This window comes from Coloeus monedula, assembly GCF_965178545.1.
Source record: "Coloeus monedula genome assembly, chromosome: 9".
Taxonomy (NCBI): domain Eukaryota; kingdom Metazoa; phylum Chordata; class Aves; order Passeriformes; family Corvidae; genus Coloeus; species Coloeus monedula.
The window spans coordinates 7,546,631-7,565,445 of NC_138789.1; the positions used below are offsets into that span (position 1 = coordinate 7,546,631).

Consider the following 18,815-nt stretch of genomic DNA (forward strand, 5'->3'; position numbering starts at 1 on the left):
GCACCTATCTGGCTCCATACTGTGTTCCCAGCAATCCCAACAGGATCCCACCAGGGGCACTGTCCCTGCCCCCTCGATGGGAGCCTTCAGTGGGATGCTCACTGCAGCAGGGAGCCAAGCACACCTGGGACCTCACCTGCGACCCAGAGTATGGCTGGGGGGATGGCAGGGCTGCTGGGACCAGTTAAGCCAGTGGTGTTGAGACAGGGAAGGGGCGGCAGGGATGGGAAGGCATGCCCTGCTGTTCCTGGGCTAGTTCTGGGTGTGAAGGGATAAGGGGCAGGGCAGGTACAGCATCCCAGCTGCTGCCTGCTCCCAGGCAGTAACAAACCCAGGATTTTATTTTGATTTGGGGTTGGCTTTCCCCTCAACTCCTTTCTCTTTCCTTTTTTTTTTTTTTTTTTGGTTTTTTTTTTTTTTGGTTTTTTTTTTGGTTTTTTTTTGTTTTTCCTCCTTACATGTTCTTCTCCCCATGAGAGTTTTACTGAAGGAATGCAATGAAATTAAAAATAGACAAAATTCGGCCCTGCTGCTCAGGGGGGTGCTGGGAAGCCTGCAAATATCACAGCGTCCTGCTACGCAAAAGGGCACAACCTGGCTGCTCAGGCTCTGGGTGGGCAGTGTTCACCCACCCGCAGGGAGGTGGAGGGACTGGGCATCCCTCGTGACAGAAAGTGTCCCTCAGGTACAGCAGGTACCCACAGGGTGGGTGTTAAGAGCAGGAACCTGAAGGCTGTAGGAGGGCTTTGGGGTCCTATCTGGGATTATCTGTATGTGCTGAGGGGCTGGAGCTGGCCCTGTGCTGATGGCTCAGTGTGGGGACCAGGGCACAGGCACAGCAGAGGGGCACTGTGCTCAGGCAGCTCTGGCCTCTAATCCTTGGTACATTTTTGTATTTATTTTTGGGAGGCCTATGTGAGCTGAAAGTGCTCCTTCTCTTGAGGCTTGGAAAACATCCTTCCCCTCAGGGATGTCAAATATTTTTTTTTTTTCAGCTTGGACTTGCTAGTGGGGTAAAAAAGTTGGAGGGCTCTGGTGATTACAGACATGCTCTCCAGGGTACAGATGAAAATAGAGAACAAAGTGGATGCAGCTTTGCTTGGAAATCCCCCAAGCCCTGTGAATTTGTCCTGGGCCACTTCACTTGCTGGCTCCCAGGTTTCTTGGGAGCCAGCAAAGCTCAGTAGAGAACTCACCAGCTGGTCAAACTATTCTGAGGGCAGTCTGGGTGATGGGGGCTGTGGGAGGAGCAGGATTGTCACCTAGTGGTGCTTCTCAAGAGAAGGCTGAGGGTGCCTGTGCCATCAGAAACAGGGCTGCACAGCTTGTGCTGTTCTTTGTGACCCAGAAAAGGGACGGAGAGTGTACAAAGGCTGGTCCCAGAGAGGCACAGCGGGTTACACGCATGGAAAACACCAGGAAAGGACTTGGTAGGGGTAGGAATGATGAGGGCAGCCCTGGGTACATCTGAGCCAGTCCATGCAGGGGAGGGAGATGCAACCATCACGTGTGGAGGGGTCCTGAAATGCAGAGAGATGGCAGGACAGGACAGCTCTGATATGCTGGGGGCCAGAGCAGCACAGCCAGGCAGTGAAGCCAGACAGATTTAAAGCATTTGCTGGGAAATCAATAAACAGGAGCCAAAAGGGATGAAGTGCTGGAAGATGTGATTTAAGATGGGATATTAAAAGTGACCCAGTAAGCACAGCTTGTTTCCACAAGGGCCAAGAGCCGGCTCAGATACTCTCTGAAGTCAGCAGAGGGGCTCTTCCTGGCTTGGCCGAGCTTTGGCTTGGTCCCAGTAGGAGGTTAAAGAACTGGGTGTAAATACTGGAGAGGGTGCAGGAGAGCAGGCAGGGATGAAGAAGAAGGAATGGCACAAAACCAAGCAGAGGAGGATTTGGGCTGTAAACCCACCTGCCCGGGCAGTGCCCTGGGCTGTCACGCAGGGAGAGCTGCTGGTGCAGGCTCTGGCTGTGCCACTGGTGAGGATGGTGCTGGCTCCCCGGCTGGTTCCTGCCTGGGGGCATCCACGAGGGAACACCCCAGGATGCAGGCTGAGCTCTGTACCAGCCTTTAGGTTTTCAGGTAGGGTGAGCAGCTGGGAACCACCCCGGGGAGCTCAAGGGGCACCTCGAGTGCGCTGGGGCAGACTGCTGGGGGAGGAATACCTATGCTGATGGGATGGAGGCGTGCAGGCTGATAATGGCTGTGCAAACCTGTGACTTCTCCTCCTCTCCTCCTCTTCTCTCTCCTGCTCTGTCCTGGCCCTCTGTCATGCCTGGGTATGTCAAAGCACAGTAGTCATATCCTTTTCACCTTCCTGCTCCACTGCCACGGCATGACCACGCTGAGCAGTGTGCTCACAGAGAGAGCAAACACTTCTGCATCCCTTTGCCTCACCTCCAGTGAATTTTTAACCAGGAATAAAAGGTGTGGCGTCAACAGCCTGGACCCAGCCCAGGGCAATCGGTGCTGCCAGGGAGGCTGGGGAGGTGATCCCTGGCACAGATCCCCTGTGAGTAGCCTCTGAGTAGTGTCCACAGTCCCTGCCAGCCCCCAGCACCCATGTGCCTCTCCCTGGCAGGCAGAGGCAATGCCTACTGGGCACTGGGCAGCTTTCCAAAGCAGCAGATTTTGCTTCCTTGACAATCCCGGCTCCATTTGATAGCCACAACAGAAACAGCCAGGCCACGCCAGGAAACTGTACCAAATCCTCCCCCAGTAGGATTTAGCCAGGAGGTTTCCTGGGGCTGCCACTAATGGAAAGCTTGCAGAAAAGTGCAGATGGTAGCGGAGACTTTGGCCAGACTGTACTCAGGAGAGCCTGGATGAAATTGGAGGAGATTTTCCATGTCTTGGCGGGGTTGGAAAGGCGGACGAGGGCTACCACACCCTTTTGTTCCATGGATGGAAGTCCCAGTCGTGTCCATGTTGTGTCCCCACGTGGGCAGCCCTGCATGCTCCATCCGCACTGAGCCGGGAGCTGGTGCATGGCTCTGTGTTTGTTATTGCTCGTGCAGTGAAACATTAACCGCGTGATGATAATTCACGCCCTGGCTCTGAGGGTGAGAGCTGACCTGACATGGGGCTGCAGGGGCAGCCAGCTGCCTGAACTGGCCTGGAAGTGTTTTTACAGTTTCAGCTGGAAGCTGACATGTGATTGCCCATGCCTGCGGCAGGACGATTCTGCACTGTGTCCCCAAGGGCACTGAGCGCAGATTTTGGCGTGGCAGCGAGCGTATTTCACAGGCTCAAACTTTTTGGGGCTTTCCAGCACCAATGGCAGTGTGCTGGTGGGTGTGCCAGAAACCCCCAGAGTACTCCTTTCCAAACCCCTTCCCCAAGCCCCCCACTCCTGGAAGGCTTTTCCCACTGCCGTCTTGTTCACAATTACTCCCAGCCAGCAGTCACCTGTCAACTTTATGAAGACGTATCCCAGAGGTTTTCCTTAGGGTGTAATTTGCCCTGACAGCCGCCTTCGTGCTGTTGTTTTCCTGTCTGTCTGGTAATGGGATTAGCCATGTGCAAATCCGGAGGTGCTGGAGGGCCAGTGGGGGCAGAGCCCGCCAGCCCCTGTTGCAGGGCACACCGAGCAGCTTCGCTGCGCTGCGGCACCGGCAGCTCGCGGGCCTTTCATGGGATCATGTGCCTGGCAGCTCCCCCCAGCTTCTGCTGGGCTTGTTTTAAGCCATCCTATAATTTTCTTGTCAAATTAGAGTTCCATGGCGGGTGGTGTAGCGCATATTTTACGACAAATAGTCTTGGCTGAGAGGGCCTTTGACTTGCACAAGTGCGGGCTGAAATATGGCCAGGGAGGGAGATTTTGTAGGACTCGCAGCTGTGAGAGTGCTGGGACAATGCTGGACGGGGGTGCCACTGGCCCCTGGGTCATGCCCTCACTGGTGCATCATCTCCCCTCTGTGCAAGTGTGCTGGGGAGCTGTGAGAACTGTGGGAGCCCCTACCCCACTCCAGTAAGGGGAGGGCAGGAAGGGGAGCCTGGAGCTGCTGTCTGGGCAGATGGGCTGGTCTGCTACATGGAAATAGCTGTTTTTTCTTGCTGTGTTAGCAAAACAAACCCAAATTGGCTTATGTCACCGCCCTGCCTGCAAAAATGCCAGTGGCTTTTCCAATTGTTTCTGCCGTAGTCACCAGAGGCCAAGATGCTTGATGGAGATATTTCGGCAGGCAGCTCTGGCACACCCAGGAGGTCTTGACTTGTAGCCCTGCCCCAGGAGCCCAAGAAACTCTTGGGGTCTGCAAGGACCTTGCACAAAAAAAACCACAGATGGAGCTGGGGAATGGGTGCTCGCTCTTGCCAAGGGAGGGGATAACCCTGGCCATAACAACACCACCCAAACAAACACATGAGACAGCCCAGGTTTTCCAAGGGCTGTTGCCATGCCATCGGGGAGTGCTGGCGCCTGATGCTTCAGGATAGAGCCTCACCCACAGATTCTTATCAGAGGGCATTGACAGCTGAGGCATGCTCAGTCTAATGGTTAAATTAGCTGGAACAAGGTCTCCAGATAAGATAAAGCTGTGGTTTGCTGAAGAGACTGCTCTTGGCACTGGCTGGGTTTTTTCCCTGTCAGGCTATGAACCTTGATTTGAAATGATGCTTTGGGTGGGACCCGGGGTTGCTGAAAATGTCACCCCTGCCCTTCTCCTGCTGCTCCCTGGTGCTGTCTCTGCCCAGCACTGGAGCTGCCCACTGGACGACCTCGTCTGTATGTGTGGGCATGGCATCATGGGCAGCACCCCAATGAAGAGGGATGAGCTGGCTGCTGCTCACTGCCACTCCAAGAAGGCTCACAAACACAGTTTCAGCTTGTTTTTGTTGCACACATGGTTTTGTGTCCTGGGGGGACCCTGGATGGCAGAAGGAGCAGTGACCCCAAATGTCAGCCTGCTGCAATGTTTCCAGCCAGCTCTCTCCAGCACAGGCCAGTGGGGCCTCAGTGTATTGCTCCATCGCAGAGCGCTGACGGGTTTCGCACACCGGTGTTCCAAGTGTATATGGACTCACTTCCTGTAAAATGAGCAAGAGACAGTATCCTGTGGGCGCCTGAGAAGCTGCTGTGCTCTGGGAGCACCTGCAGCCCTTCCTCCCTCCCTGCTGGGGCCCTCTGCCAGACAGCTTTGCTGCACTGCCCCAGCCCTGTGCACGCCTGCTAATCAGGTGGACAGGAGCGGGGTCACAGCCATGAGCAGGGTGCAGGTACAGCTCCCATGGGATGTAGGATCCAGGGCTGTGTCCCACAGCAGCCTTCCCCCTGACATCGGCTCAGGGGGATTCATGCAGGTTTGCAGGGCACACTAACACCATGCTTTGGCTCACTGCTTGTGAAGCAGGCTGGGCCTAGCCCAAGGTCCATGGATTCTGGTAGCCCAGCAGGGCCAGCTGGGATAATTGAGGAGCCACGAGGGGCCAGCAGGCACACAGCCCCATGCAGGGAGGATCGGCAGAGAGCACCATGTGGCTCGGTGGCACCTACTTTGTGAGAGTGGCCCTGGTTCTGTGCCTGCTCTGTTGAGTGAACAAAACAATCTCCAGAAAGTCCATGGGGACACGGAGAGGAGGGGACAGCTGGGCTCTGCTTCAGCCGGGTCACTCAGTGTGCGCTGCCATGCAGTGGCACCTGCTGCCCCAGCAGGGGTGGGAGCATTCCTGCCACAAGAGGAACTGGGCTGAGTGGTCCATGAGGACTGGCCGCAGGGCTGGCCAGCTGGAGGAGACTTGCAGGAAGGCAGTTTTCAGCTGCCGGCGGGCACAAAACCTGCCTTAAAAGGGAGTGCAGCTGAAGGCGTCTGTCCGAGCCAGTCAGTGGCCCCAAAGCAGCCTGGCACCATGTAGGAGGGGAAGCAGGGCCACCAGAGAGGGGAGAGGACATGCCTTGTCCCCTATATCATCAGGGTGCCAGCTGCACCCCTGGTGGTGTGGGGAAGGGGTCCTGGCCTGGGTAACCCAGCTGGGTGCTCACCGAAAGCTGTGTCTGGGTACAGGGGGATGTGATGTGGCTGAAATATGGGTGCCTGCATGTATTGGTGCCTCAGGGCAGGAAGAATGGGGAGGAGGCAGGGTGGAGGCCCTTGCAGGACAGTCTCCCCTCCCATACTGTAAGACACTGTCTCAGCATCTCAGCATGACTCACACCTTAGCTGGGAGCTGGTCCCAGTGACGTCCCGCCAGTGTGGGTGATGCCCACCCTGCTGAGCCCAGTGCTGCCCTTGGAGCAGGATGGTGCTCCCCAGCCTGCAGTGGGGCTGCCAAATGTGGGGTGAAAGACTGGGAGCAGCAGCAGGGAGCATCAGCAGGGGGATTGTGTTGGGAAGGGAGGGTGCTGGAGCCAGGCTGGGTCATAAAGCAGTCCCAGCTGAACATGAACTTCACCTCTGGACACAGCTTGCTTCTCCTCCTGCACCCACGGGTGGGATCCGGTGTCAGCAGGGCCCTGTTTCTGCCGGTGAGGGATGCCTCGCATTTCGGGAGGCAGTCACTAGGCGTCCTGGCGCTGGGTTTCACAAGCCCTCATGACCTTTCCAGCACAGCAACATGCCCTGGGGAGGATTGTTTCATACAAAACAGACCTTTGGATAGGCTTTTCATTTCCTTCACAGCCAAGCACAAAGGAACAACAAGTCCTCCCTCCTAATAAAATGACAAAGTCAGTGACACAGATAGGCTGGCTCTCCACAGTGAGTGCAGCCATGTCCTGCACCCACGCCATTCCCAATGTCCTGCAAGTGGGGGGTTACAGCCCTGCAGCTCCCTCCTGCTTCATCTCGCACCCCGAAATTCCCCACGGGCAGGAGACCCTGCCTGAGGGTCGACTTTTACATTTCCTTGGGAGAAAACATGTCTGTGCTCAGAGGAGGTGAGCCTAGGTGGCCAGCACCCCATGAATTCTTATCTGGGAGTGTGGTTAACTGACAGATGCCAATCACAGCTCCCGCTCTGAGCGGGGCTTCGGCCACCCGCACAGCACAAGCGTGGGCAGGGAGCTGGTGCGCAGAGGGGACAGGGCTCTGTGCGGGGCAGTGGAGGTTGGGGTGCAAGGGGTGTGGGGCTGCAAAGGGTGCAAAGGGTGCAGTTGGAGGGATTGCAGGGGGCAAGAGGTGCAGGGGGTGTAGGGCTGGGAGGGGTGCGGGACCCCGTCTCGGGAGCCCTGGCAGGGCCGTGCCCCAGGCGGGCTCCTCCAGCTGCGGGCGGGGTGCACATCTGGGTGGGGCGGAGCGCACATCTGGGCGGCGCTGGGCGGGGCGGGGCGGGGCGGGCGGGCAGTGACTTCGGCGGGGCCGGCGTGGAGCATCCCACAGCCGGTGCGAGCGGAGTCCGGAGCCCAGCCGAGCCGAGACCATGCCCAAGTGTCCCCGCTGCCAGAAGGAGGTCTACTTCGGTAAGGGCTTCCTGCCCCTCCCCAGCCGCCCGCACCGCGGGGGACCTGTCGGGCACCGATGCTGCCCCCTCGCCGCGCTGTGGGTCCTCCGGGCACCCCGGCTTCTGGGTGCCCCCATATTGCGCACCCCATCTCTGCAAATTCCTGGGGTACCCCAAAGTTGCTCACCCCTGCGCTGTGGGTCCCCGGGGTGCCCCGGGTGGATGATCCTATAGATCCACCCCAAGGAGGTGCCTGGCTGCAGAGCACAGGCTGCACTGGGTGCTTCCAGCGCAGCATGGGTGCTCACCCCACTTCCTTCCCAGCACAGCCCGCAGCCCTGAGCCAATCTGGAGACTAAAGGCCCAGCTGGTAAAGCTTGCTGCTCTGAAAGCCTGGGCAGGTGAAGCAAGCACCTTCCCCAATGGCAAATCCTGCCCTCCAGCAAGTTCATGGGTCAGGGGGTCACCCACATGTTGTTCTGTGTGGTTTAGCACAGCAGGATGACACCTCTGGGGTGGTATTTTTAAGCCGCTGTTGCAGGGTAGGTGTGAGCCCTGTTGGGCTGCCGTCTGCTGCTGGGCTTCCTGCAGATATCTTCCCTCCAAACTGGGGCCCCAAAGCTCCTGCCCCTTCTGGGGCCATGGACCTGCTATCCTGTCTGAGGATATCTGTGGGGTTTGAGCTTCTCACTCTGCTATCAGCTGCTGGAATGGGCAGGTTCCTCTGCCAGACCTCCCCACTTGCCTGGCATAGCTGAACTGGAGGGGGTTTGCTGGGAGCAGCTTACACACACTCCCTGCTTTCTAATTTATGAGAGATGAGGGATCTGGAACCCAGGTGCCATCACTGACTTCTCTCTCTGCTTTATTTCTGCTCTGCTTGTGCATGCACCCCAACTATTTGTGCTCTGCCAAGGAGCTGGGGGCTCAAACACAGGAGCTGCTCTCTGTCTGTTAGCGATGCCCACCCTGGGGAGCTGTGCCGGGGCTGGCATGGGCGCTGCCCAGAGGGCTGCTGGGGCTGTGGTTCCTGTGGCTGGGAAACTTTGATTTGCCTTGAACTCACTGCTTGCAGACAGGCTTTGAGATGGGGGTTTTGGCACAATACAGTTTGTGGCTCCCTCCTGCGACTCAGGATCCTGGGGTGCCTCATCCACCCATGTGGCTTGGTATCAGGAGCCACCAAGGTGCTGGTGTCAGTGAGTGCCTTTCCCTGTGGGTCTGTATCATTCCCGCTCAGGGCGAGCTGGGTTTGCTGTGCCTGCAGGTGCGGCCGTGGAGGAGCTGGGACGGGACCGTTTGACCAAGGAGGGGTTTGACCTTGCACTTATCACGCTTGCACTTATTACGAAATGTCTCTGTTGATGCAGAGGCTGAGGAGGGTTCAAAAGCTGTTGGAGGACCAAGCTTGACGCTTGATTTCTGTGCCTGCAGATTATCCAAAGTGCTGGCAGAGAAGGCAGAGCAAGCCTTGCTCTGGGGCACCCTGAGGCTTTCAGAGCCCGGCAGTCCTGCTTGGGCATGCCTCAGGCTGCTTTGGGCCAAATCGTGTCTGTAGAGAGCAGGGGAGGGGAGGAGGTGGTGCTGAGAGGAGTAGGGATGGGGTTTGCAGGAATTCTGCCTTCATGGTTGAGTGCTGTACTGAGCCTTAGCAGAGCTCCTGCCCAAGTGTTGGTGCAAATGCGTGTGCAAGAGATGGGGAGGCTGTGCTCCTTCCAGAAACCCTGTGATAGGAGGGTCCTGCCACGGGCCAGGCTCGGGCTCCTAGGGGTGCCCAGGGGGAGGACACTGTTGCCCCTGCCAGGCTGCGGGCATAGGAGGCCCTTTGTGCCACTGGGGAATGGCAGCAGGGCTGCCTTGTGACATTTGGGCACTGCCCCCGCTCCCACCTCTGCAGCCATCAGCTTGCTCCTTGCACAGGCTGTTGTGGGCATATTTGGACTGCAAAGAAGAGGTGCTTCAGGCTGCCAAGGGCCCCCCAGGGGCCACTACCCACACTGGCTTGGTCCCATTTGCAGGCACGGGGGCAGTTTTCCAACCGGGCTCTGACAGGATTCCTGTGGACAGCCCTGTTTAATCACTTAACAAATTCCCAGGAGCTCTGCTGCCAATATGAAGAGCACACACGTCTGCAGAAAATACCCTTCTCCCCTGCTGTGCTGCAATTAAAAGCCACCCTTGTGTTTCCCCCCCTCTCTGTAAACATGTCCTGGCTCCGGGATGTTGTCCCTCCCATGGCTGCCTGAACCCCAGCCAGGCTCCAGCTCTGCTCTGGCTTGCCATGGTGCCAGCAGAATCGGAGCTGTGGCTGGAGGGAACTGGTTTGTGTTGGCAGGGTGTGGCAATGGCTTTGCCTCCTCAGTCCTCGCCAGCATCCCCTTTCACCTCTGCCAGCTCTAGTGATTTCTTGGGCTCCAGCTCATTGCAGAGAAATTAATCCCCGTGCAGGCTGTTGTTGGAAGGAGGTAGGTCCTCAGAGCTTTGGAAGATGGAGTAGAAGTCAGTCCATCCTCATGGATGCAGCCATGCTCACCCTGGGCGTGGCACTGCTGCTGCAGATCCGTGTTCCTGGATGTGTATGGCATTGTGTGTACACAGCGAACACTTGGGTTTGAACACTGTGCCCTCTGGCAGGCTTCAGAAAATGCCCAAAAATGTCATCCCAAGGGTTGATGGCAAGGCAACCAATCTGCCAAAACTAACTCGTGCCTGTTCGGTGCCTCAACTAACCCACCTCTTTTCCATGGCAGCCGAGAAGGTGACTTCTCTGGGGAAGGATTGGCACCGGCCCTGCTTGAGATGTGAGAAGTGTAACAAGACCCTGACATCTGGAGGCCATGCAGAGGTGAGGTTTGCTGCCCAGGAGGTCCCTGTCCCCTGCAACTGAGGGCTGGGACAGGCAGAGGTGGAGCTGAAGGGTTGGTGGGGCTGATGCTCTTTCTCTCTCCCTGCAGCACGATGGCAAACCCTACTGCAACCACCCCTGCTACGCTGCCTTGTTTGGGCCCAAAGGTAGGGTGTCTGTGACGGGGTTGTGGAGGGAGTGAGGGGGCTCAGGGCTCCTGTCTCCCGGCGAGTTGCAGCTGCCGGTGTGCTCACCATCCCATGGCAATGCTGACCCCGCTCCATCTCTTCCAGGGTTCGGCCGGGGAGGAGCTGAGAGCCACACCTTCAAATAAACCTCAGGTTGGTCCTTCCCTCGGAGCTCCCCTCGTGTCTCTGGCTCCAAGGGCTGGCTGGGGCTGTCCTCCCTCAGGCCAGCGGGAAAGGCAGGCCTGCCACAGCGTCTCTCTGGGCTGGCTGTGGCTCCCAGCCCTTGCTCCGGGGCTCAGGAGCTGGGTGCCAGCTGCTCCTCTCCACCAGCCGCCGCTGACTGGCAGCACTCGCTTAGTTCTGGCAGCAGATGCCAAAGGCCATTGCTTTGTGGCCCGTTGGCAAAGAGAGGATCTGTCCTGGAGTGCTGCTGTCTCTGGGATATCTCTGCTCGCAGCCCAGCCTGACTTCACCTCCTCCTCTCTTCCATCCCTCTCCAGGTCTGATGTCCAGGGTTCCCAGCACAACCTGAAGACACCACAAACACACCGCAGCAGACATGCATTTTTGTTTTTAATTCACCCTGTACTAGACTAGCACGTTCAAAGCAATAAGTAACCAAGGCTGGGCTGGTGTGGAGAGAGGCTCTGCTCCAGATGGAGTGCTGCCAGGGTGGGGATGCTGGGTTGCCCTGCCGGGTAGGAAATTTGGCTGATACTGCAGAAGGCTGCCTGGAGAGGAGACTGCGCCCTTCCAGCCAAAACCTAGCTCTGCTTTGGGCATCCAGCTCTCGTGGCCGGGCCCACAGTTGTATTCTCAGTCTTTAATAAATGAAAAGATGCTTCCCTCCTGTAGCAGCTGTGCTCTCTGTAACAGGAGTCCCATGGGACTCGCTTGTGAAGCGCTTGCCACTTGCTTGAGGCCCCTGTGGCCTTTGGATTGAGCCCCACACTGTGTGATGGCCCCACGTGCCCTCAGGTGGGGCAGAGAGGTGTCTTGCTGGGAGAGGGTTGACTGTCACATCAGGATAACTTGATATTTGCTGCTTTTGCTCTGAATAGCCACACAAGAAGGCCAAGGGAGGCAGGAGGTTGCCATCTAAGCAGAGCCAGCCTCCCTCAGCAGGGAAAGCAGAGCTGTGGTGTTAGAAAGCAAGAGCTGGCTCACACGAGATTTGCTCTTTCGTGTTTCAGTGTTTTTGCCCTACTGGAAAAATGGCACTGACAGATGTCAAAGATGTCAACTTGAGGGATGTTTCTAAAATGGTTTCTTAACCATGTCTTTCCGTAACCTGAACAACTTCATTTACATATTCAGAGATATCTCATCACCCACTGGGATATTTTTGTCTACAGTTTATGCATGCATTTCCTTAGAGACTGCTCTGCATTTTACTGTCACGTCAGCCTTCCTGGGACTTGGCCAAAACCCTCAGGGGTCAGAGATACATGTCCACTGTCAAAATCCTCGGTGTCAGAAGCAGCCTGATCTGATAAGCATCTTAAAACTTCCAATTAAACTTGCTTATTGCTACAAGGCACTGCCTCACCTCCCACCCCAATAACACAGGCGTCTGTGTCAAAGGCAAACCCTGGCTACTGCTGTTTGGCTGTCATCAGACTTCCCAGCCAGCCAGGGCTCGTAGGGACCTCCTGCTCCCACTGCTGCCTTTGCCAGCAGCCTCCCGGGGGTGCCAGCACCCATGGACCTGTGGCTCCTAGCCATCCACACCCGGTCCTTCTCTTCACAGCCACTGGCACCCAGCCTGCCTCTGGGGCACCAGGACATGGCTTTCCCCTGCCAGCTGAGCTTCAAAGTAAACTAGTGATATAATCTCAGCAGCCTTGAGTGTGCCAGTGAGATAGTGTTTTCCCTCAAGCATTTAAAGTAATGGCAAACACAAGCCTTGTCATCCTTGGGATTTGCATAAGTGTGTCCAGCTGGGAAAAGAAGCTGTGAACTGGGCTCAGGGTCCTTCCCAGCAGGGCCCTGTGCTACAATTTCAGAAGCAGCTTATTCCAAGTACAAGGGGCCAGGCCAGCAGGGATGAGGAGGGAAGCAGTGAGAGGTATGGAAAAGCAAGGATAGCACAGGAAGAGGCTGGGGTGATCCAGCCCTTCAAATGCCAGCCCTTTTCATTGGCAGTGGCTGCAGCTGGGGCAGGAGGCAGTATCCTGCTGTTTGCTGTGTGCTGCTATTTGCTCTGTGTGCTGCCCAGGGCTGCCTTTTACTTTGGTAAAAGTTTGGATTTGCAGTGTACTTGTGGTGGCCGAGGACATCTCTCCCTGTCCCGGGTGTGTGGAGGGATGTAGGAACTGGGCTGTGCCAGGCCTGTGCAGCTGCAGCTAAGCCTGATCCTGCAGGTATCTCACTCTTTGCTGCACAGGGGTATGTATGTATGTGTTAAAAAATAGGGGTTCCTCAAGCATGGTCTGGGCACAAGCCTCTGGGTATTGATTCCCAAAATCTCCTTCTTAAAGTCCTGTTTCTCTGCTTGCTCCACAGTAAGAGCTCCCACTGAGATGGCTTTTAGCCCCAGGACTTGCTATTGGGATATTCCCCTCCAAGAGCTGTGCTTGTACAAGCCACACTCCCTGCCTCCTCCAGCCTTGATGCTGTGAGGTTGGGCAGTTCAGGCACAGGTCACATCCGTAAGGAGCCTCAGTCAAAGAAAATATATGATAAATTGATTTTTTTAAAACTTGCTTTGGTCTTTGGAGAGGAAGCAGAAACATCTGTATCTCATTTGGATAGAAAATCCACACCCGAGCCAGGCCTCCCCTGGATGCTCAGCAAGGCTCAGCAGCGGCCAGGGAGGTGGGCTGTCAGCAGACACAATCTTTTCTCCATTTGAACAGTAAATCTCTGTGGTCTGGAGTATGACTGCACAGACAGGCAGCGGTGTGGTTTCCAGTGCATCTCATCTGTGATGCTTTTGTCTGAGCCTTGGCAGGAGCTTGGGACAGGCAGGGATGGTCCTTCCCTCCCAGTGTGGTGATGCCCTGGCTGTGCTGCTCCTGCAGCAGGGAGAGCAAGAACTCAGGGCAAATCCCAGCTTTCTGCCCGTCTGGGACAGCAAAAGTTGTTGGGTGATTGACAGCATGGTGATGCCCAGCACAAAGCTTCCCTGCTCTGGTGACCTGAAACACCACTGTTGGTGACCCTGAAGAAAGGGGCTGTGCTTTCTCTGCCATTATTTCCTGAGTTTGGGCTGAGATCAGTCTGTGGGTTGTGGAGTGATAGTTGCTATAAACACTTCATCACTGTGACAAAAAAACAAACAACATCACAGTTCCTCTGGCAGCTGGGTGTGGGCGAGCCCCAACGCCCTGGGTAGGGAAGCAGAAGAGGTTTTGTCAAAGACGGAAAACAGGATGGGTTTAAAAACTTAACTGCTGCTGCTCTTCATCCTGGCTTTGTGACTTTCTGTACAGAAGAGAAAAGGAGAGGGGAGCAGAAAGGGGGCTGGGGGGCCCTTCAGCCATGGGGGCACAGTGCAGGCAGGAATGGCCAGTTTGGGTCATCTGACCCTGTGTCCTTCTCTGAGCACAGGTTGACAGACCTCAGTCTGAAGCAGGGGACAGATGTTTCCCTGTGCCTGCAGCTGGCAAGGGAGATAGCTTGGGCTGGAAGCCTTACAGCAGGGTTCTCCTTAGGGTCATCCTTAGGGAAGGCAGCAGGCTCGGCCCCTGGATGGGGCTGTGCTCTGGCAGCGTGGCTGCAGGCTTTGGGTCACATCTGGACTAACACGTGCCGGGTGCCTGGCTCAATGCTACCTCGCTGGGACACCAACAGGGCCACTCACCCTTTCCTACCAGCGCTGATGGGGACATGGATGTGACACTGCTAGCACTTCCCTTGAGGTGGTTTTGTGTCTCATCTGTGCAGCCCCTGGCTGGGAGAGAGTGGCACAGGGGCTGTGGCTTCCTGCTCTTTGCTGTGCATGGTTCATGGGGATGAAACCAGTCTGTAGCTGAGTGGTATCCAGTGCACCGCTGCTTCGGGTATTTTTAAGGCTGATTTGTGTTAAGCTCAAAGAGCTCTGATATCTTTTAGGTCAGAAAAGTGTCTGCCCATCTCCTAACACCTCAGAAATCTGCCTTCTTATCCAGATCATGTGGTAAGAGGGAGCATGCAGCTGATGTCAGGCAGCAGGAGCTCTGCAAGATTGTGTGGTGAGATGGGACTTCCTGTCAAGTGCTGCAAAGCAGTGGTTTGGGGAACCCCATCTCACCAACGGAAACAGCTCTGCAGAGGTGAGAAAAGGAGGGTCAAACCTTGTTCCAGATGGGGAACAACATCTCCAGCAAACATTGAAAATACTGAAGGCAGAGGGACTCTGGGTATGACAACCAGGGGCGTAATGAGAAGTGAATGGGACCATAAACTGAGGTACTGGAAACTGAGGTCTAGCTAGGGAGCAGGGAGAGGAGGGCACAGGCTGTTCTATCCTCACCCCATTCCTGTTGCTGGTGATCCAGTGCTGGAGAGGAGCTGGGTGCAGAAAGCCCTGGGGATGTTTGCCAGGTCCTGGGTGGCTTGCCTAAGCAAGGAGCGGAAGCAGAAAAGTTGACATCAGGCACCTAGAGCTGACTTTTACTTTCACACCTCGCATGTTATTTTCAACGAAACAGGGAGAGTTTCCAAGAGGGAATGGTGCAAGAACTTCCCAGTGAAGCCTCTGTCTTCTTTTGGTGAGCATTATGTTAAAGGCCCTGGGGGAAGAGGTCAGAGGGAGTTTCCCTCTGTGCAGAGGAACTTGGCTATTAAAGTAAAAAGGGTGAAACTCCTGAGAAGAGAGCTGCTGAGACCTCAGATCTCTTTTCTAATCCTTCCCAATTCACTTATACTGAAAGCCCTGCACCAGAAGGCCTGAAACACCACTGCCTTTCTTAAACATCCAACTGCTGGGAGCTGACCTTGAATTTTGGTGCTACAGCCCACACACAGGCCTATTGCTGACTAACTGCTTGTGTCCAGGAAAACCTGCACTAGAGCATTACAGTCATTACAGCTTTGCTGCGGCCCATCTATGCAGGCAATCTGTGTTCACAGCCCCCGTGCTTGCTTGGCTCCTTTCTGCCAGCATCTTGGCCATGCTGCCAGGTCATGCCTTTTTTCACTCTGGTTTGCCTGATGTCCCAGTGAGGGAAGAGTGAGTGTGTAAAACAGAGCTGGGTTGGGAGCGGGAAAGGAGCTGGAAATGTTTGCAGTAGAAAGTGGTGCAGGCTGCCTGACCTGCTCAGGGTGTGAAATGCTCCAGCCACCCAAGGCCTCCCTTGAGTGGGTAGAGAGGGAAGCTGTGCTCTGCTCTGATGGCTGCTCAGCAGACACCACACTACAGAACAAGAGGGAAAGGAGAGGGGAAGGAGAGAAGTGAGGAACTCCGGCCACCCGAGCTGTCGGTGGAGCGTGGGAAGCACTGATGCCTGGCCAGGAGACAGGCTGGCTCCCTCCCACGCCTTCACGGGGATAAAAGCATTAAGGAAAAAAACAAAACCCAAAAGACCAAAGGAGTTGTTTTTCCAGGAGGAGAGCTCATACCTTCCCCTTGGCAGAGTGGGGCTGAGGTAACATCAGGAAGCTGTGCTGCTGCCGGAGCGGGCAGGGATGGCCGCTATCACATACAATCAGCATGAGGCAATGGGACAGCGCTGCCGTCATCATCTCTGGCTACCCTGCACACACAGCAGGGCCATGTGTGGTGGCGAGTTGCCATGGCACGGGTGCAAACAGGCGCCCTTGGCCCCACTGAGTCACCCGGCACAGAAATGACCACAGCTGACGCATCACGCCAAAAATGGGCGGCTGTGTGGCACCACACGAGCCTGGGAACCCAGAGAGGGCAAAGTCCAGTGGCCTCTCCCAGGTAAAGCATCCCTGGCCCCTCAGTATGTGCTCGGATTTTCCCTTCCCACTGTGGTCTCCGCTGCCACGCTGGCCCCGAATCTGCCTCAGTGCCTGGGACCCAGGGGACTAACCAATAAGCTAGCTCTGTCCTGCTTCCTCTTTCCACAGAGAGGGTCCTGGAGGCTTCCAATCTCCACGATGACATCAGGGTTGTGTGCTGAAGTCAGCCAGCCGTTGCTTGTTTCCATCTGCCAGTCCTTACGGGACTGGTGCTTGGGAGAGGGGACGTGAGGGTGGCCTGGATGCAGCAGGGCAGGGGCTCTGCTGCCAGTGGGGTGCCATCACCATCCCTGCTGGGACAGCACACTGGGGGCTGTCACACCGTCACCTCCTTAGTCTGTCCCTCGCACATGGTCCATCTCTGCAGCAGGAAACCATCGCCTTCCCATCGGCTTCTCCCACCCTGGGAAAACTGCCCAGGCAGCCGGTAGAGCAGATAAGTGGGGCCTCGCATGCCGGGACTGAGAACCCGCTGTGCTGTGCCGCGCCAGAGAGGCTGGAGTGATCTGCCTGGCGTCCAACTTGCCCGTGGCCGAGTGCCAGCCCTCTGCAGCGCCAGGCGTCCTGTGTCAGCTGTGCCCATGGGGCTGCGTGCCGGGAGAGTCACAGGGCAAGGGACCAGGGGACGCTGGCCAGGAGGGCAGCCAGCCCGAGCTGGGGTACCACGGGGTTGGCTTGGCCAGCGGGATGGAGAGGTGGCACGGGGCTCTCGGTGTGCTGGGATGGTGTGAATCTCAGCTGCTGCTCCCATGCTGATTGGTGATGTTCACTGGCCCTGGGGGTTGGTGTGCTGGCTGGGGGACAGGAGCCCAGACGAGGGGTGATGGACAGAACCACGCACTGTGTGTGCACTGGGTGATGCAGGAGAGCCCTTGTCTCAGCAGCTGCCCCAGGGGGGGAAAGGCCTAGACAGAGGAATGTGTGTGGGGACAGGGATAGCTTTGAGCAGGGTTTATGGAGTGGTCAGGAAAACACAGGAAATTGGCTCCAGCTGAAGGTCCTCCTGCCTGGAGACTGCAGCAGGGACAGGAAAACAGACAAGTGATGTGTCATGGAGGGGCTAGACAGCGCCCGATAGCAGCAAGGTGGAAAGCCAAGAAGGATGCCAAAGACAGCAGAGGATTGTCCAGGTTCGATAAGGCTCTGGGCAATAAAAAAGGATTTTATGGGCTGTTGGAAACCAAAGGCAAGGAACCATGTGGAAATGCCAAGCCTGTGAGGAAGGAGAGCAAAGAAGTGGATACAGATTGCTGAGCTAGAACTGGACAAGGGATAAGGAAAATGCTTTCCAGACCATTAGGAAAGGAGGATGTGAGACAACAGCTGCTAGAGAAGATATTTTAAAAATCCTTAAGCCTGGATAACTCACACCCAGGGGTCCTTTCAGGGCTGGCGGGAGCAGGAGCCAGGATCCACAGGACTGGGAGAGCTCTAAAGCAGCACTCAGCACTGGAAGGGGCTGTGCTCTGAAGCACAGGGGTGGGAGGCAGGAGAGGAGCAACCAGAGGGAAAGAGTGCACACACAGTTCATGTTGGCTGGAGGTCTCTTCGGACCACTGTGATTTCTCTCCTCATTGCAAGCAGCCATTTGGCTGCAAGAGCCTGTTTTGTAGCGGGAAGGAATTTCACATGTTGTTTCATGTTGTTCAGATACTGGTGAAAAAAAAGTACAGGCATCACGCTAGATCCACAGTGAGCACATTAAATGGACTATGAACTGGGGAACTGGCCAAGAAACCATCAGTGGGGGCTTCCAGCAGGTCTCATGTCCAGGCACAGGCAGGATCCCCGCAGTGCTGGCGGAGCAGACTGGTGTCCCTGGCACAGACCAGTTGTGCTCCCTCTGTAAATCCGCAGCAGGAATCCATCTCTATGCCAGGTTTTGGTTTTGGAAATTCTAGCCATGGGTGGACTTCTCTCAGGAACTCCGGCTTCTCCCAAATAGCAGATCCGCTTCTCCCCCACGGGCCCCCAAGGATTAATCCCCGGGATTGCTTCATTTAAGGGGTTATATGCTGGGGACCCGAGCAGGCCGCATCACAGCCCGCTGAGCAAGAGGCAGGCAGGGATATCTGCAGACCTGCTGCTGCCAAACCCTGTGCTCTCCCATCGTCCGAGAAGCTGTTTTGACTGCAGCAGAGCTGTTTTTGGAAGAGCCGAAGCCGGGTTTTACACCAGCTCTGTCCACCAAGAAGGGTGGGGGAAGCTCGCAGGGCTTCCCCGCGTGTTTTTTGGCGGGGCAGGAGGCGCGTCCATGGCTCAGGGCACGTGTAAGCAGTGGGAGGCGACATGTGTGGGGGCACTGCCTGAGGAGGCCCGGAGCGTTCTCGGCCCCAGCCACGCGCGCAGGCGGAATAAGCACCGGGACCATCGGCGGTCCGGGAGCCGCCGGCAGCCGCCGGCAGGGACAGTGCCCCCTCCCCGCGGCCAGGGGGCGCCGCCGCGGGCGGGCGGGGCGGAAGGGCGCTCCCGCCGAGGCCGGGGAGCGG

At 56.5% G+C, this 18,815-nt stretch overlaps 1 protein-coding gene across 1 annotated transcript; it reads left to right on the forward strand.

The window, feature by feature from the left end:
- The first annotated feature begins 7,303 nt into the window (after nt 1-7,303).
- On the forward strand, nt 7,304-11,256 carry CRIP1 (cysteine rich protein 1). Its single transcript, XM_082287611.1, has 5 exons — nt 7,304-7,402; nt 10,134-10,228; nt 10,338-10,395; nt 10,522-10,569; nt 10,917-11,256. The coding sequence occupies exons 1-4, from the start codon at nt 7,363-7,365 to the stop codon at nt 10,560-10,562; spliced, it is 234 nt and encodes a 77-aa protein (XP_082143737.1). The 5' UTR covers nt 7,304-7,362; the 3' UTR covers nt 10,563-10,569; nt 10,917-11,256.
- Nucleotides 11,257-18,815: the final 7,559 nt, after the last annotated feature.

What these genes read in the sequence shown, in the direction of transcription:
- CRIP1 (XM_082287611.1), top strand. Translation starts at nt 7,363, where the DNA reads ATGCCCAAGTGTCCCCGCTGCCAGAAGGAGGTCTACTTCG. An exon ending in CCAGAAGGAGGTCTACTTCG is followed by an intron (nt 7,403 to 10,133) that starts GTAAGGGCTTCC and finishes TTTCCATGGCAG; the next exon opens with CCGAGAAGGTGACTTCTCTG. An exon ending in TGCCTTGTTTGGGCCCAAAG is followed by an intron (nt 10,396 to 10,521) that starts GTAGGGTGTCTG and finishes CATCTCTTCCAG; the next exon opens with GGTTCGGCCGGGGAGGAGCT.